At 36.3% G+C, this 17,644-nt stretch overlaps 1 protein-coding gene across 6 annotated transcripts in view; it reads right to left on the reverse strand.

The window, feature by feature from the left end:
- MARCHF1 (membrane associated ring-CH-type finger 1) overlaps window positions 1–17,644 on the reverse strand; it is a 231,093-nt gene that overhangs the window by 32,703 nt on the left and 180,746 nt on the right. For 4 of the 6 annotated variants that reach the window (XM_039550598.1, XM_039550599.1, XM_019287171.3 and 1 more), the window contains 3 exons: window positions 15,086–15,136; window positions 2,892–2,971; window positions 1,879–2,610 (listed from right to left, as the gene is read on the reverse strand). In XM_039550598.1, the coding sequence (XP_039406532.1) occupies window positions 1,879–2,610; window positions 2,892–2,971; window positions 15,086–15,136 (863 nt within the window). The remainder of the gene's footprint in view (window positions 1–1,878; window positions 2,611–2,891; window positions 2,972–15,085; window positions 15,137–17,644) is intronic. The other 2 variants (XM_039550600.1, XM_019287174.3) reach the window with 1 other exon arrangement.

Here is a 17,644-nt window from a genome sequence, read left to right on the forward strand (position 1 = left end):
GGTCCATCCTTGAACCAAACTCCAAGTCTTGCAAAAAGCGCCTGAAAAATTATAATGAAATTCAGTGGGTTGAGAAGACAAACAAAAGACTGGAATCTACTTTCCATCTGAAAGTAAATTCTAAGTTTGGTGATTTGAGCAACAGTTAGGACTAATCTACATAAGGCAATAACAGATTTTTTTTTTTATATATATAGTATGTGTGTGTAAATATATACACACACATTTATTTATTTATTTATTCGTGTATTTTTTTTACTACAGTATAGTTAAGCCCATATGAAGACCCATGTTGAAATATTTTTTTTCAGGTCTTGGGTAGCTCATGTTCTTAATAATGATTAAATTACCTGTTCTGTATGTACTGCGTGTACTACAGGGGATCTTCAATACATGCAGACTGGGTAGTTCAGAAATCTAAGACAACTCTGAAGCTGTTGTAGTTACCTGTGCACATGTCTGCATCATGCCCTCTAGATACATTTCAATAACATGGTCACCACTGCTGCTGTTTCCTTGCATTTCTATAAGGCACAGAGATCCCAAGCCTGTTCCTGATATACAAGCTCATGCACAAACACAGCTGGACTTTGAAGAACCTTAAATTATTATGACAGACAATGGTCAGACAATAGAAATGTGTGTTTTTGCTTGGTAAGTACAAGGAGTGCATAGCACCAGCTGCATTAGTAATGACTTATATCTCCTGCTGTGAGAAAACACAGAAGGACTGCATATTACCTTTTTTCTTTTCAGAAATAGGATCTTTGCAGTGTTTTACTAAGTTAAAGCACATTGTGAAATTGCATGATGTGGCATCATGAACTTCCTCATCCTCTGTTTACATTTCCACGCAAATTCTTCCCAGCAAAGAAAAGTGAGAAGTTTCGGGTTACCATATGAAGAAACTAAGCCTGATTGACACTTTGTAGATGAGAGTCAATGCTGGCTCACAAGTTTGGCGAGAGAAAAAAAGGAAATACTTGTTTCAGTTCTGTTAGACTTAAGGGATGGTGCATTTTCATTTACCACTGAACAAAGTAACTCAAGCCTTCCTGGCTGTGTAGTCCAAATTTGGATGGTAGCCCAGAAGTGTCTAACTTGCTCTCATTTCCAGGGTAAAATCCTTACTTTCTGGTTGCATGCTTCACACCAAGGGCATCAGGTTGTCAGAAGTCTGAAATTCTGAACTAAAGAGAACTCTCGGTGTTGCTTTTTCTTTCTCAAAGCTTTTATTTTACTGCTTATTCTGCCCAATCATCCTTTTGTACTATTCTAGTCCTTGTGAGGGGTGACTGAACTAACAGCTCATACACATTCACAGTGTTGAGATGTTTGGCATTGCGAAGTCATGGACAAATTATGCTGCACTGGAGACAGTGTTCTGCAGGCACCATCCACGGGATTCCTGAGGTAATGGCAACTCTGGAGGACACTGAATCAAGACCATAAATTTATTTCACATAAGTCATTGAAAAATGGCATAGAGGGACCAAAGCTGGATTTGAACTGATCACTTAAGGATGAAAAGCTCCATATCCCATTGTATTGAGCTGACACTCTGCTTCATTCTCTGCCTCTGGCTGGACATTTAAAACACAGCAATACTCAGCCAGAGGACAAAGTGGGCACATCTTCATGGAGCAAAGACAAACATTTGGTTCCTTTGTAGGATTACTCTTTTTAAGTAAGAGAAGTATGTCTTCAGATTGAGATATGCTAATTTCTCTGTAGCAAAGGTTTTTGTGTTATTTCCTGTGGCCTGCCTAGCAGTTTATTACTGAGAAATAGGGACAGAAAGCAGTCAAGGGAAAGGCACTCAGACTGTGGCAGGGAGAAACTCCTTTTAAGAATGCTAAATCCTTATTAGGGACTAACCTGCATACTTCTAAATCATCAGACCAGTCATCATACAATACTGGAGCCTTCTGAGCAGCATGAGGCACAGTGGGCCCTGCCCCAGCAGGTGCTCCATTATCTGGGACTGCCCGAGCATCGCTGCCAGAGCCTGCCTCTGCAAAGGAGTCCTTCATGTGTCTAAGGAAAGGTGCAGGCTGCTGATCTCTGTGGCAGCTTTTGCCTTTGCTTTTCCCACATCTTCTTGAGGAAATCCTTGCTTCCTGAGATGATGCTGAAGACTGAGATTCCTTAAGCCTTGGAATCCTTCGCCGGTGATTTAAAGTAGGATTCTCAGGGTCAGATACCTCTTGTTTCTTTTTTCCCGTTGTCCCCAAGGTGACAAGCTCAACAGCATTATTGTTTGATGAGCCATCCTGGTTACTGCATGATCTATTGTTTCTTCTCCCTCTCCTGGCCATCCTGGCCTTCTCTCTTGCTCTTCTCCTAGCCTGAGCCCACTGACTCTCATCCAAAGATGATGATGAATCGGATGCATTCCAGCTGGATCTCGGAGGCTCAGGATGCAATTTACAGTTTCTCCCCTTTCCTTGTTTTTCTGTGTGCTCACCATTTTCTCCAGTCTCTCTTTTCAGCCTAAACCTTCGTTTTATGTGCTTCTTACCACCAGGCTCCCTATTAGAAGGAGCCAGCACCATGACAGGGGTTGCATGTTCAAGCTCATCTTCTGACAAATCATGCAAGGTAGTAGATCTAGACAAAGCAGTAAGCAAAGGAAAGGGATGGAAATGGTAAAGGTGGGTGGAAAGAGAGATTACAAAAAAAAAAAAAAAGGATGAGAATGAGAACATGAATTTTAATAGAAAAACATGAGACTAAAAAGCAAAAACAAAACTAAAACAAAGAGAGATCAAAAGAAAACTAGTCTATGTCAATTATGAATAAAGTTAAGCAGAAGCAAGAGCTACACAACATTTAATAAAAACAACTAACAAATATCAGCCAGATGAGAGTATATTTTTCTCAGCACATACCTACAAATGTCCTGAGTGGAGGGGCAGACTGACAACCGGGATTGACTCCTGGGAGCTGTTCCTGTTGTAGGACTGCTTGCCTGTTGAAATAAGTTATACAGTTTGGAATCTTTGTCCATGAAATACATTGCAGATATTTTACTGCTTTGCCACATGATCACAAAATTAAAATAACTGTTCCTGCTGTTCATAGCGCACTGTTGAATGCACAGAAGCTCACAAAATACAGGAAGCTTGAACAAAAGTGAAACCTATTTGTGGAACTAAGTACGACTGAAGTGTTTGAGCTCTCATTCGCCCATGACTACTTTTTGTCACTGTTTGAGGAAGCAGCTTTCAACATTTGAATTTTCATTTGGGTCTATTGGACATGTCTGATGGGAAAAAATACTGGTTTTCTTTTGTGCAAACAACCATGATGATTCCTTTCCAAATCACGTGAAGTGCATTTACGATACTTTGAGTGATAAAGAACCCAAAGCTAACCTAGGTTAAGTGGACTGATGAGACAGCAGGAAGATTAGAGTGTGTTTTAAAAGATTTTCAAGGCAATCAGATCTTCTAGAAGAGCTGAAAAAGTTAAACTGAGATGATCCTGAAAAATCCAAAGTGCAGGCTGCATCTCTACAGAGCTGATCACATTCTCAAGCAGCAGAAGAGATATAAAACATGTGTATGACATTTTAAAATGACAGATATAAAACACGTATGTGACATTTTGCTCATAAGGTTGTTGCTACAAATTGCAGATTCGATTACCCAAGACTTTCACTGAAAATATATTTTGATGGTGTTAACAGCAAACCATTTCAATCTGCCTTGCTGTCTATTGGCAGCAGAACTGTATGGAATCCAAATGTAAAGCATTGTGATTCTTCAGGATCCCTCACAAGACATGGTATTGTGGGAAGTGGGTTCAACACAAATCATTCTAAAGGTCATGACCTTCCTGTAGCTGATCAGGAGTATTAGCTTTTAGTATGCAACCCCATCCCATTGGGAGCACCACTACCAAATGCTGACAAGATACTACAAGCCTCAGAATTCCATAAGATCATACACCAGATGCAAGGGAAGGATGACTATTAAGCAAGAGTACAAAGTACAAATCATGCAAAGATGTAAAGCCTGTCGTCCCAATCTTTTGTAGGAGCAAATCAAATTCAGTCAGATAATTGAAATTATTTCCCGCTCAACTTTCACAGATACTTTTGTGGTGTTAAAAAGGTGTTTGCAAATTAGTAGTACAAGCAAAAATAATTACATATAGCAAGTACCTACCAACACTTCACTTTTATCCAAGGTTCTCAATATCCATTATATTTAATGCAGACATCTTTTGGAAACATCAATCACCACTATGTGCATTTTTGCTTTTATTTGGATATGAGCTGAGACTTAAGAACAGTGCTTTTGCATGAAAACAATCTTCTAGCTCTTGGAATTCAAGTAACCATTTTTACCTGTTGATTAATATTGCAAAAATACACCAAAACCACCAACAATATTACTAATTCTTTGCTTTCAGTTCCATGAACGAAGCTCAGAGATACAACAACTAAGCCAAAAAGAGAAAATAAATTGATAAAGCATTTGGACACAATCCTCCTGTTCTAAGTTTTTGCCATGTCTGGATTCACCAGTCAAAGGAAAACATTAGTGTGTCTACATGCAGTGTCAGGCTGGAAGAAAAGGACAAGTATCAGAAAGAGAAATTGTACTTTGTATCTCCTGTTCTACAAAAGCAATATTTCAATTATATGTATTGTGACAGAATATGAATTTTTCTTACATGCATATTAGAAACATATGTTATATGCATGGTTGGGTACATAATCTTCCACTTCAGCCTCTGTGATTAGCATTAAGTAATTAGGCATATCTTAAGCTACTTAATGAGGAAAGATGCAGACATCAGCGCCAGTAACTAATGTTATTGGGTTACATGCTGCTGCTGTGTGAAAAAACATCTCCCCAGACTAAACCTCAGGCAAAGGACTGCTAAAGAAATCCAGCCCCAGAGGCGAGTGTGGACTCCTGAATTCATCCCTCATGATGAATTCATATTTTTTTTCCCCTCACTGCTCCAGGACTGTTACCACTGCTTCTTTTTGGATCCCTGTACTACAGGGGCTTGGCCTGGTCCTAAGTGGTGGTCACATAACCTCCATGTGGCAAAAGGAATTTTTATATCACCTTCCTACAAGCAGTACCCTTTGAAGGGATAAGGAGACTGGCTAAGCTGGCCCAGTAACCATACAGCAGGTCTGCAAAAGTTCAAGAAACTTTCAGCAGCTATTAAAGCAGGAAGCCAGCTAGACAGCTCTTAAGAGAGCTGAAATAAAGCCAAAAATTAAACAAACTCCTTGAAAAGCTTTTACACTTACTATTTGGAACTGCAGACAGGTGGAAATCTAATTATTTTAAGATAAAAATTACATTACCAGTTTGACTACTTTAATCTTACATTTCACTTTCAACTGTCAAGAGGTCTGGACTGTTTCAGCCCTGCTCAGTCAAATCTACAGGCATAATGATGTTATGTTTAGTTGCACATAACTCAGAGAAAAATTTATTTCCTTCAAAACCAATTTACATAAATATCTTTTGCAAAAATGAATACTTTTTGCTTGTTTGTCTAAACCCTATTGCAGTAAACATGACAACTGGCAGGCAAAAAGCCAATGTGCCACTTAAGTCTTCAAAAAAAAAAGCATGAAAACTCCAACATGACAAGTTATACACAAGATAATTCAGATACTTACCTGTGATCAAATTTAATTCATTTGGTTCTACAACTTTGTGACACAAATTTTGATTTTTATCTACATTAAATTAGCTTTTAATGGTAAAATCACAGAATCATAGAGTATCAGGTTGGATGGGACCGAGCCCAACCTTTCTCAGCAAAAGCACAGTGTGGACAGAATGTCCCAACACCCTGTCTAGCTGACTCTTAAAAGTGTTTGATGTTGTGGAAACAAAAATGAACTGATGGAGTGATTTCTAAAATCAAAAATGTTAGTGTTTCTGATATTAATTTTCTGATGTTGATTTGTGTACTTCACAGGAAATGGAGGCCCTTATTTTGTAACTAGGTCCAGTCTTTTTAATTAAACAGTAGTGGAAAGACCTAACATCAGGTCTGCCCTTGCTACCACATTTCATATGAATATAATAATTCACAGCTAGATGAGCTCTTTTTAAGAACCTGTAAATTTCAGCTCAGCTGGATGCCTAGTCCAGACCTCTATCCCCAACCCCCTTTGCATTTTCATCCTACCCTGTTCTGACAGCAGTAACTGTATCTGCTTTCTGCTACCAGCACAGCCTCTGAATTTACCCCAATTCTTTTGGCAATATTCCCTCTTTGCCATCTCTTCTACAAGCTATACATCCCAAAATTATTTAAAAAATTTAAATAATTGTGTCTCTTAAATCCAGTCTGAGAGCAAAGATACCTAAAGGGGCATTTACTTGGGTAGTGTATTTACAGAGAGAATTGTGTATTTTCAAGGCATATCTGACAAACCAGAACATGATAATTTAAATACATTCTGCTCACGTCTTATCGGTCCAGCTCTTTTGGGAATGTATTTGCACCAGATGTTGGAAACAGTCTCAAGCGGACAGATCTTATTGCTATAATTGCTATCCCATTGTTATATTGCTATGCAGCACACTGAATATTTTGAGATACTGTATTTAGTGAATAGAGGGATCAGATTGATGCTGAGGACTCCAATTCCATCTGAGAGGCAGAATAACGAAATTTTTAAAAATAGTATTCCTTGAATGAATGTCTTCTTCAGACAGGTATGTTGTACAGCTCACTGGAATGAGAAAACTAAACAAGCTGTGTACTAATTCTATCACAACGAATTATATCAGTAGCAGAATTAAATGTGGTAATTCAAAATAAAGCTGTCTCAAAATTCATTTATGAGCAAGGCAACTCATTTCTCTATGTCATCAACACAAGAAAGAGGTCTAAGGGATAATGCCAACTCCAGCTGATTAGGTCTGGCATTTCAAAAAAGATTGTTAGTAGAGAGAGATTCCCAAGTCACCACCTTCTGCTGTCTTGGCCAGTTTAGATGAACTCTCTTGTCAAGGATATGAAATTCAATTAACAGACATGACAGGCACTCATCCATAATTATTTTTGGTATGTTGATAGTGTGCTTTTCAAACAGAATACTGGTAAATACAGAGTTTTCAGGATAAGCGAGATGATAATCATTTACCCAACACAAGGGGCCTTCAGTCACACACATGTGTCTGTGTTAGAAGACCAGCAAAGACAGATATGGGGGACAAAATTAAGTTCAACCGGTAAAAACAGTAAGAATTTCACATCAAGACTGCCTTTACTTAGGTGTTCAGGATCTGATAGAAGTTTCCAGATAATAATTTAAAAAAAGAAAAAAAAGGGAGTCCTTACAGACCATGTATTGCTTAACCTGTTGAAACTAGTGCAGGAACATGAGAAACGTTGTGCTCTGCCTAAGGACAGAGAAGGGCTCTACTTTGGCCTAACTGAAAAGCTAAGTAAAAACAGACTCCAGAAGTGCAAAGATTCCCATAGGAAGGGAGTGAAGCTTTAAATTAACAAACCAGATGATGTAATGGACAGCTTATATAAAATGGCCTCTCAGATACCACCAGAAAGGCTAGTGAATCCTCTCCTGTCTCTGTTCTGAATAGAGGCATTTCCAAAAGCTGGTCAACTTACAACAGTGCTGAACTAGAAAGCTGCAGCCAACTGATGGGTGATAGGGCAGACAGGGAATATGTCTAATGCTTTTATTCTCCTGCTGAGTTTGCTCTAATAGCAGTGATGCATCATAGAATACTCCAGATCCCACCAGCCATTATAGTCAAAAAGCTGAAACTCTATCCTATTTGAAAAACAGCACACAAAGGAATAGACACCTTAGAAGATTAGAGCAGTTTGTATAGCAATAGGCTCAGCAGGAGACCCAGTCTGTGTATTTTAATCTGAAAATTTCTCCTTTGTAAACAATGCAACATTTTGTGGAAAAATACACCTCTATGAACTTTTTTTGTGGACATTTCCTCAGGTCTAAAAAGTTAAACAAGATGGTGAAAGTGGCCCAAGCCGGGTGTTATTTTACAAGCTCGGTCTCAATGGCAACTGAAATTTATGTGCATGGGTTTGGGGAAGGGGATTTCTGGGTTTTGGTTTGTTTGGTTTTTTGGTTTTTTTCTTTTCTTTATTTGTTTCTTCATGATGGAGTTCCTGCTTTGTGCTCAGATTTCAAAGTTATTTAAATCTGATTGAAGCCTTTACAGCAACTGTTACATTAATTGGCAAATGAATTTCTGTTAAATTATCTTTCACAGATTTTCTTTTTTTCGTAAATTATTCCTTGCACATTTCTTCTCCAAACCTTTTCTTTCTCTCCTCCTTCCCCTCCTTTCACCTGCCTCTGAAGAGAAGGAATAAAGGGAAAAGTAACTCACAAGGAAGGAACAGAAATATCCTTAGGATTCTGCCAAGCAGTACCATTCAGCACCTTTGAAAGTCAGTATGATCACGCTATAAAGTGGTTTGAAATCTAAAATCAAAATTGCAAATGGCAAATCTATACTATCATTTAAAAAATGAAGCAAACTAGTAATTATGACACTAACTTGTAGATTCAATCAGCTTGCTTAAGTTGTTTTCTCCTGCCTTATTAATCTATGTTAATCTTTATTTTCAAGGTACAGATTCAACTAAAAAATCCACTTTTTCTACAGGCATAGAAGCACTGCTAGCTAAACTCTGAATTATCAGATGGATTATAGTATGCAAAACTCTTCGTATCGTAGCAACACAGTATTTTTCATTCATGAGTCTCTTCAAGGATGCATCATTCTAATCATTATCACTTTCTTAATAAAAATGTTTCATACTTCTTAAAAAAAATGTAGGCAGTTGGAACAAAGGATGTACCAGATTTTATGCAAAAGGTGCAGAGCCACAAGACCAGCAGCTTTTGACTGTCTGGAGGGAACTCAAAGGAAATTTAGCCTATAGGAAAGGTGAAGCACAAAACATGTATTTTCTTTGTTACTGGATTTTGCAGCCCTTTATTTCTGAGGTAGTCAGTACTCAGAGAGCCATTCAGAATTTCTATTCCAAAGCAGACATCTGTTTTCACATGTCTCTCTATCTGCAAGACTGCAACCCTCAAAACATTCCTATATACTGCACAGCTTCCACTCAGATGATGCTCCTGCCATGCTCTCACAAGTGCATATGCATGAGAGTGCACACACCCACCATATTCTTCCTTTGGACTGGTGGACTGCACGGGAGGGAGACTGGATAAACTCCCATCCGTGAGGATATCAGTTATTGTTATATTTGTTATATAGTTATATTTGAACAACTCCATTCTGGTGTGTATTTGATGTCTATTTATTCCATCCCTAAGGGAAGAGAGAAGCCTAAATGTGCCAAGGCAAAAGAGTTGTAGTAAGAATATTAAAATGACTAAAACTAAATAAGTGAAACCCTGAGAATGCATCACTGCAAAAAACAGGAGATACCATATTTATTATGAAGTGCAATAAACCTAAATCTGCATGAACACCCCCAATTTTGTAACTCTGAAGAGATAAAGTTTGCTTAATTGTTTTTAGGACAAATACATGAAATGGGCTTCAGAGTGCCATGGTGAAAAATTAAATGCCATGCAAACACTTCCAGGAGCATACATGTAACAGATCATCATTATTATTTACATTTATGGAGATAATTATAATAATTATACACAATAAGCATAGGTAATAATTTGTATCCTCCATTTACTGAAAACAAAACAGCTACTTCTGTATGATATTGGCTATCATAGGATAGGACTGAATTTTGTGATAGCAGAAATTAAAATTATATACAGGCGTTACACACTGTGTAAGCTTGTATAAAAACAAAAATTGTGGCACAACCCATTCCACACATATATGCAGTTTTATCTGGATGCATCAATGTGACACATTCAGGTATACTCAGAAAACACTGTTGATAAAAACAGTGATTTAATAAAACCGTACACATTCTTGTACACATACAATCACACATTTTTATGTATTCCCTCTCAGTAGAACATGAGTTTATAACAGGTCCAAAAAAAAGCGTATCCAAGAGTAAACTGAAATTGAATTATTTTCTAATAGTTGCCCCCATGTGCTTATTATCAGCATACATTCATGCAATTTTATTCAGAAATTCAAGTTTTGGGCAGACTTACATAAATTCTGCTGTCCTGCCTTTTGTTAAGCTAATTTTAAATAAAGAATAAATTGTATGGACAAACCACAAAGCATTCTCTACACATAAAAATTAAACTTTCATATCTAGGAATTTAAAAAGTGCAGAAACAGTTACTATGCAATGGATCTAAGTCTAGTTTTTCTGGTTTTCTGCCTTTTATTTTTGCCTTCAAATTCTGTTTTGATGAACAAAATCTTTTCACTAACTTGTTTACTTTGCACTGTTTTCAGTAAATGAGAGCTAAGCGCTAGGTTAGGCTTCACCTTTCATAATAATGATTCTGTTTATGAGCAAGAAGAACGATTTGATGACTAACATAACACTTATACTCATATTCTAATGCCAGTTTTGTATACCTGGTATTATTTATTGTAAAAGCACTTTTGAAGGATGACATTTTACGCTTTACAAGAGCAAGGACTTATTTTTTTGCTTGATTTGTTTTCTTTTTTGAAAGCCCTAAGTTTTCTTCTCAGTTGCTCATTACAGTAATCTAGAACCTACACTTGGAAGGGATGGGGCTACATGGTTCCTTGAAAAAAAATCAACTACCAATCTGGAAGAGATTTCATTTATGATTAATGTGAAATTGGCAGAGAACAGTAAAAACTATGGATCAACTTGTAGCATTGTAGTTCCCTGTAGCAAAACACAAGGGGTCACACAGCCAGTCTTTAGGATTCAGACATGCAACAGGTGATCTTGGAAATGCTGCAATCCTGGTGCTGGCAATCAAAGTCCATGGTAAGAACTTCTTTAAAAAGAACATTTGAGCTCCTTTATGTTTTTTTTTCACCATAAAACCTATCATTCCTCCTTACAATAATGCTGACAGGAGACATTATGTGCTCTCTGTTGGTGCCACTGCCTCAGACATGGTGGCATGTTTGGCCCATTACACACTTACAGTGGGTAATAGTCAGTTCTGCCTCAAGCTGTGTAAACCATCCACACTGCCATACAGGACTCTTCATACATTCACCTTGTACTGAGAGAGGATGAAATACTTGAGAGTATCAAAACCCATGTGAAAGATTATTCAATCTTAATGGAAGAGATTAAATGGTAACTTATAATTCAAAAGGATAAATATTATATTACTTATTACAGAATTTGATACCCAGTTTGTGAAATTTATTTCAGAGTCACAAACTGAGTGGCTCAAATCAACAATCAATACATTGGCAACAATAAATTTTTCATCTAGAACTTTAGTGAGCACTACTTTGGCATCCTGGTGCCTTTTGGTTTTCGTTTGTATCTTACTGAGAGGAGCCCCACCCGACACAAGAAATCAGAAATTGCTAACATACAGTAAAAACAATTCTTTCCTTCTTTCTTTCCTCTATTGTTATTCATATTCTAAATTAGAAATGTGAACATTATCACACAGAATATTCCAAAACAAGCACCTCACTTCCTGATATAACTCAACAGAGTTTTATTAGATGGCTGCTTCAGAGACTTGTAAATAAAAAGTGTTCTAACACCTGCTCCAGGTTTTTGAGAAGTAATTGAGGCAAAAAAAAAAATCAGGCAATTTGCTCCAAGCCTGATTTTCCCTGCACTGAAAAATAAGCCCAAGGTTCCCATCAGAGAATTTCTAATCTTGCTGCTGAGAGAGCATCCTTCTCTAATGAGCTCTTGAATCATAATTAACATACAGAAAGATAATTACAATGTTTTAGAAACATTTCTTCCAGAAAGCATTTTAACATAACCAGGCAGCCTCAGAAACACATATAAAGCATAACCTCTACAGACTGTAATTCAGACATGAGATTTGTTCCACTGGTTAACCACAACAGAAAACAATGAATCCACCAGATCCTTCTCTGACTAGCTTTCCTCTTAAATTATACATGTGTTTAGGAAGACATAAGAATTTTAATGAAAAAAGCTACAGCACACAGAAAACTAAGCAATGTCAAGTAGGTAATGGACAAGGTCAAGTTTTTCACTTACATAGATTTTAAACACATGCAGATAGGACAATTTCAATTCTGAAATCCAGAACACTGCAAAATACTATCTTTTACAAAGAATAATAAAGTTCCTTCTGCTACCAGCAACATAGGAAATAGGTGGGGAAAAAAGTCTAATGCTTAAAAAAATAGTAATAATTTAAAATCATCAAAGCTGGTTCATAACTCACATTTCCAAATACTTTATATTTTTATTTATGTGTAGGTTTCTTTATGTAGATAGGTTTTGAAAGCTGTAATTACTAACTAGGGCTACACTTTTTCCATACAAAGTAATGTGAAATACTGATCAATCCAAAATATGATTTAATAATCTAACGCTAGCAGGGAAGAATGCAAAAAGATTGTTTCTTGATTTATTGATTGCACAGGAAAAATCTAGGTTATTACCAGAAGTGCAGCAAAAACAGACACTGATACATTTTCCTAATTGTCTCTGATTGGAAAACTAACAGAAGCAGTTGCTTTTGGAGTTCCAGGGCAGTTTCCTTGATATAAATAAATGAAAGGCTGAGGTGAATGAATGAATGAATTCCCAGGTGGCTTTTCACTGAAGACAGCCACAGCTGTCAGTCAAATATTTTAAGTTTTGTTCTTTCATTTGCCTTAAATAGTCTATTACTGAAATTCTTGCCAGAAAATTATATATATATATATATATATATATATATATGCAATAAGAAAAGTCCTTGCAACATGCTAAACTCCTGTACTCTCAACAGACAGCAAAAATGAATGGTAAAATCGAAGTGTTGATTCCCCCCCCCCCCCCCCCCCCCCCACATCCACTTCTCTAGGGAATGTTTGATTTTAAAATCTCTGGATTGGATAGGTATATACTAACTAATATCTGGAAAATAACAAATCAAAACCATTCTTTCTCATTATAACTAAGTAAGACATATTCAATGTTCAGCAATTCAGTTTAATCTGTAATACCACAAAATTCAGAGTTAATGTACCTAGCATGCAAAATTGCCCAAGCATACACTGCAAATGTCAGGTGTCCTCTCCGAATAAACAACTTAAGAGCATTATGAAATATGAATCTTTATTTACAGAATCTATGCTATATTTCATTTCACAAATGAAATATACAAAATCCAGTGGTATCTACTCTGCTCTGGGGCAGGAGCTCCATCCAGCCAAGGGTGGAATACACAACACACAGTAATTCTTAAAATATAATTCTATTTGACCCTTTTAACTTACACATACAGGCAAAGGAAAACAGTGAAAGACAATGTTTTGATGACACTAATTTATAGTTTTACATAAAGACTATCTAATTTTTCTGCCCATTGAAATTTTTATTGTGTGCAAGATCTGACACTGCACAGAACACAGCTCTTGCCTTTGGCATGTAGTTTATCCGGCCTAGAAGCTTTCAATCTTGTTCTGAGGAGCAGTATTTTACTATCACTTTCTGCCATGCAATATTAACCTGCAAAGTCAGGTGTTTGCTTTTCTATGTACACACACCCCTATAAAAACCTGCTTTATCAAAAAAGCATTTTGAGTCAGACAGCAAATGAAACTGGAATGCTAATCAAATGTCTTTCAGCATTTGAAAAACTTCATTGACAGGTAGCTTCTCATAGAAAAATTGATCCAAAACAATGAATGATGCTATAAATCAGAAAAAGATCGAGTGCAGAGGACTGAAAACCTGTTCTTTTAGCTTGCAACTAAAACCAGTGCAAATATCACTTTCTAATAAGCAACTATACTGATTTGTGCAGAAATCACTTCAAAATAAATGTTAGGCACTGGCATGTTTCTCATGTCAGTGAATACATTTATGCTTTGTCACAGTGCAACCCATGAACCTGTATTTCAAAAAAGCAGAAAAAATCATACTAAGTCATAATAGATTTACAGTAACTATAGCTAGAGACATGCATTTAAAACTCTTAATTAAAGTAATTACTACAATTCCCAGTGATCAAGTTTGTAAGTCTATAACTATATAATTTTTAAAGATAGGCAGTAAATCTGGGAGAGTTTCAGCCATATCCTACAGCAGGCTGGATATATTCTACATGTTTTTCCCTGTCTTCCTTTTTCCCTTCTTTATGTAAGACAGCAGAACTTACCATAGAACTAGTATTTTAAATTAAAATCATAGTTGGGGTTTGTTGTCTTTTTTTTGTTTTATGGCTCTGAGAAGAAAAAGGTTTTACACTGGGTACCCCACAGAAAAAAATATTGTAGGGAAGAGGTTTAAGGATACTGTGCTTACCCTGAATGCAAAATGTTTAATATTTATAATCAAGCATAATGCATGGCAGATGTTTAGGCTTGGATTCAAAAAATTGTTGAGTTTTTATCTTTTACCTCCTGTATATACTGGCTTTTTGGCATAGATTTCAGCCACATCTGAACCAAAAATACAGAAAAAAATGGGGTTAAGCCAAGAGAACTCCAGTACAAATCATATTTTGCCTTTCCTAATGTTTCCTTTCTCTGTTTCCTAGAAACCAAAAAGCATCTAGATGTAAAGTTCTGGCTTCAGGGAACCATATATCCCTGAAAAAGGAATTCAGAATTCAGTTTGAAATGAAGACAGATTCATAGCTCTACACATTACAGCTGTTATTATTTGGGTAGGGCAGGAGGAGAAAAATGAAGTAGTAATTCTATCTTAAGCCAAAGTGTTAAGGTAACATTAAACACTTGGGGAAAGCAGGTGAAAAAAGTGCATGTGTTGTTTGCTAATTATTATTACACATTTTACAGTAATGACTAATTGTGTATTTATGACGGAGTTTACAGGGTAACCATAATGTTCTGCAGCAAAACTTTAATATCTGGGTTTTGTAAATAAAATACTATATAAGGAATATAATGGATTTAAGTACTGTATTATATTTAATAACCTAGTTTTCTTTAAATCCTAGAAAAAGGAAACAGATTTCACATACCTTTGAAATATTACTTGATCGACTTGTGGAACGCCCTGGGGATTTGTCATTCTGGAAAACAAAATTAAAAGATGAAAAAAAGTTATGTCATTCGGATTCTACCTAATCTTTTCTGTGATTGTGAATGCACAGAGATTCTCTTCCTCTATTTTCTTCAGTTTGGCTACCAACTGTGCACTGGAAGACAGTTCAAGAAATAAACCACCACAATAGTCTTGAGAATTACATGAGTAAAAGTTTTTAAAAGGTTCTGTAAGAAATTAATGCTAGCATTTAATTTCCGTTTATTTTGAGGTTTTTTAGAAAAACCATTTTGAGTGAAATGAATAATCAGTGTTCCTCATGAAAACTAGTACTTATGTATGAAAAGGAAAGTTTCATTACAAAAAAACTTCCTAGTCACACTGAACATATTCCTGCTTTAAAAAAAAGTAGAACTAATCCTCTCAGGAAAATCAACAGTACTAGATGACATCCTGGACAGATATGTTCTGAGGACAACAAATTGTAAGCATGCAGAGATGCAGTTCAATTAACACCTACTCCTCCATCCCCTCTCACTCTTGCAAACAACACATATGCACAAACCAACACCACAGGCTGAAATACATTAATAAAGTGTATGTCAAAGAGTGACCTTTCTAGAGCACATGTTGGTTGTGGGGTTTTTTCTAGCAATCCAAAGGAGGGAGTGGAGCAGGGGTTCAAAAATTTGTTCAGTATTTACACTTCCCTGGCAATTGATTCAGCTTCATTTACACTAAAAAGGTAAGATATTTCAGAAACAGGGCTCATCCCCTTAGTAAATGCTTGTATCTTAAGAGAATCAAGAAAATATTTTTCACAGCTTTTGAGAATGTACGTTCAAACACTCACGTGAAACACTCATGTCAACAAGACTGATTTTTACCTAGAAGGAGTTGAACTAGGTATCATGTGTAAGTCTGTTAGATAACCTACTTGGAGAAACCCAAAGCAGAGCTTTCACTTCTGTAGCTTTATTTGCAATTCATGCATCATGCAAACACATATATGCATACATGTCCACAAGAGGCATTCAACCCATCTCTCCTCAACCTGTATTCAATATAACTACAGAAAAATACAGAAGCTGACAGCTACCAAAGGCTAAATTTCCTCCTCTGTTAATGCATGTCTAGTCCAGAAATTAGTATTTCCCCAACACTTTGTAGCACAGAACAGCTTTGCAGTGGCAAAAATGACCCAAAAGAAACCTTAGGTAATTTATCAGCAAACATAAAAAAACCCACTTTTATTTGTCATTTTTGTATTTAAAAAGCCACTTTGATCTCAATCCCAGTGAGCACACCCGTATGAAAAAATAGTTTTAAAACTACTTGTTGTTTCATATACCTACGTATATCTCTTCCTCCAGATTGTACGTGGCTTATGTTTTTATTCCATCCCTCAGTGCCATCATTTTTTTTGTATTTTAAATATTAATACCCTGAACTCTCTCTCCTTTGTCTTCACTAGCACTAAGTAGCACAATGGACACTTGTCATCAAAATGAGCACCACTGAGCTCCCTGACCACACAGCATTTTCCGTTTTATTCTATCATAGAAACTAATTCTCGGAACTTAACCACCTTCAGGTTTGTCAGTCTCATCTTTTTTTTAAAGAAAAATTAAAAAAAAATAAATTATTTAAGTTATGCATTCATTTATTACATTTTGTCCTTGAGGGTGGCCCCACTTTGAACAGCGACGTGTAGTAGATGATCCTTTCTGACCTGAAGTATCCTATGATTCAAATATTACTTCTGTGGTATATTATCCCCTGTGGCTTTGGTAATAAATTCATAATTGCTTATCCTTTCTCAACAACATTAAATATATACAGTTTTGAATGTCTGCATTTATATCCATAGAAAATACACTTTGGATATTCTGGGTACATCATTCAGAGGAGCTCTGCTTTGACCTCAAAATAATAGAACTTATGGACCCATGAAATTAATTCCCATTTTGTGGTTAGAAATTATGAATGGGGATCACAGCTGAGAGACTCCCTGCTAAAAGCATGTAGCCTTCATTGTCCATCACTTGGACTAAAAAATATGCTGTATTTTCTGACACTGTAGTGAACCCTGGAACTCTAACTTCTTTTCTTTCAACAATCTGAAATTCAAGATTCGTTTTCAAAATCTGTTTCTTGACTACAACTCTCCAGGCTTTTTACATGATTCATTTTTCTCTCTGGCACATTATCTCCTTCACTTGAGTTACAACAAGATTCTCACTCTCCAACTGAAAATTTAGAGCATCCATGCTCTGCAAAGTACTGCTCATACACTGAATGGGCTAAACTGAGAAAAAGAGTGCAGTCTAAACAATTTTTTTTGAAAAACAAATAAATACATTTAATCATGATTGCTAGGTTCAGGAATTTCACGGTAATTTATCCTGAAAAGCACAGTAAAAATAGAACAAAAAATGTTGCACTAAATAACAGTACATAAATCAAATACAGAATTCTTCATTGAAGTTCCTATTCAACTTGCATGACTATGCATACAACAAAAGAACAGAACAGA

Source organism: Corvus cornix, chromosome 4 (assembly GCF_000738735.6).
Source record: "Corvus cornix cornix isolate S_Up_H32 chromosome 4, ASM73873v5, whole genome shotgun sequence".
Classification (NCBI taxonomy): domain Eukaryota; kingdom Metazoa; phylum Chordata; class Aves; order Passeriformes; family Corvidae; genus Corvus; species Corvus cornix.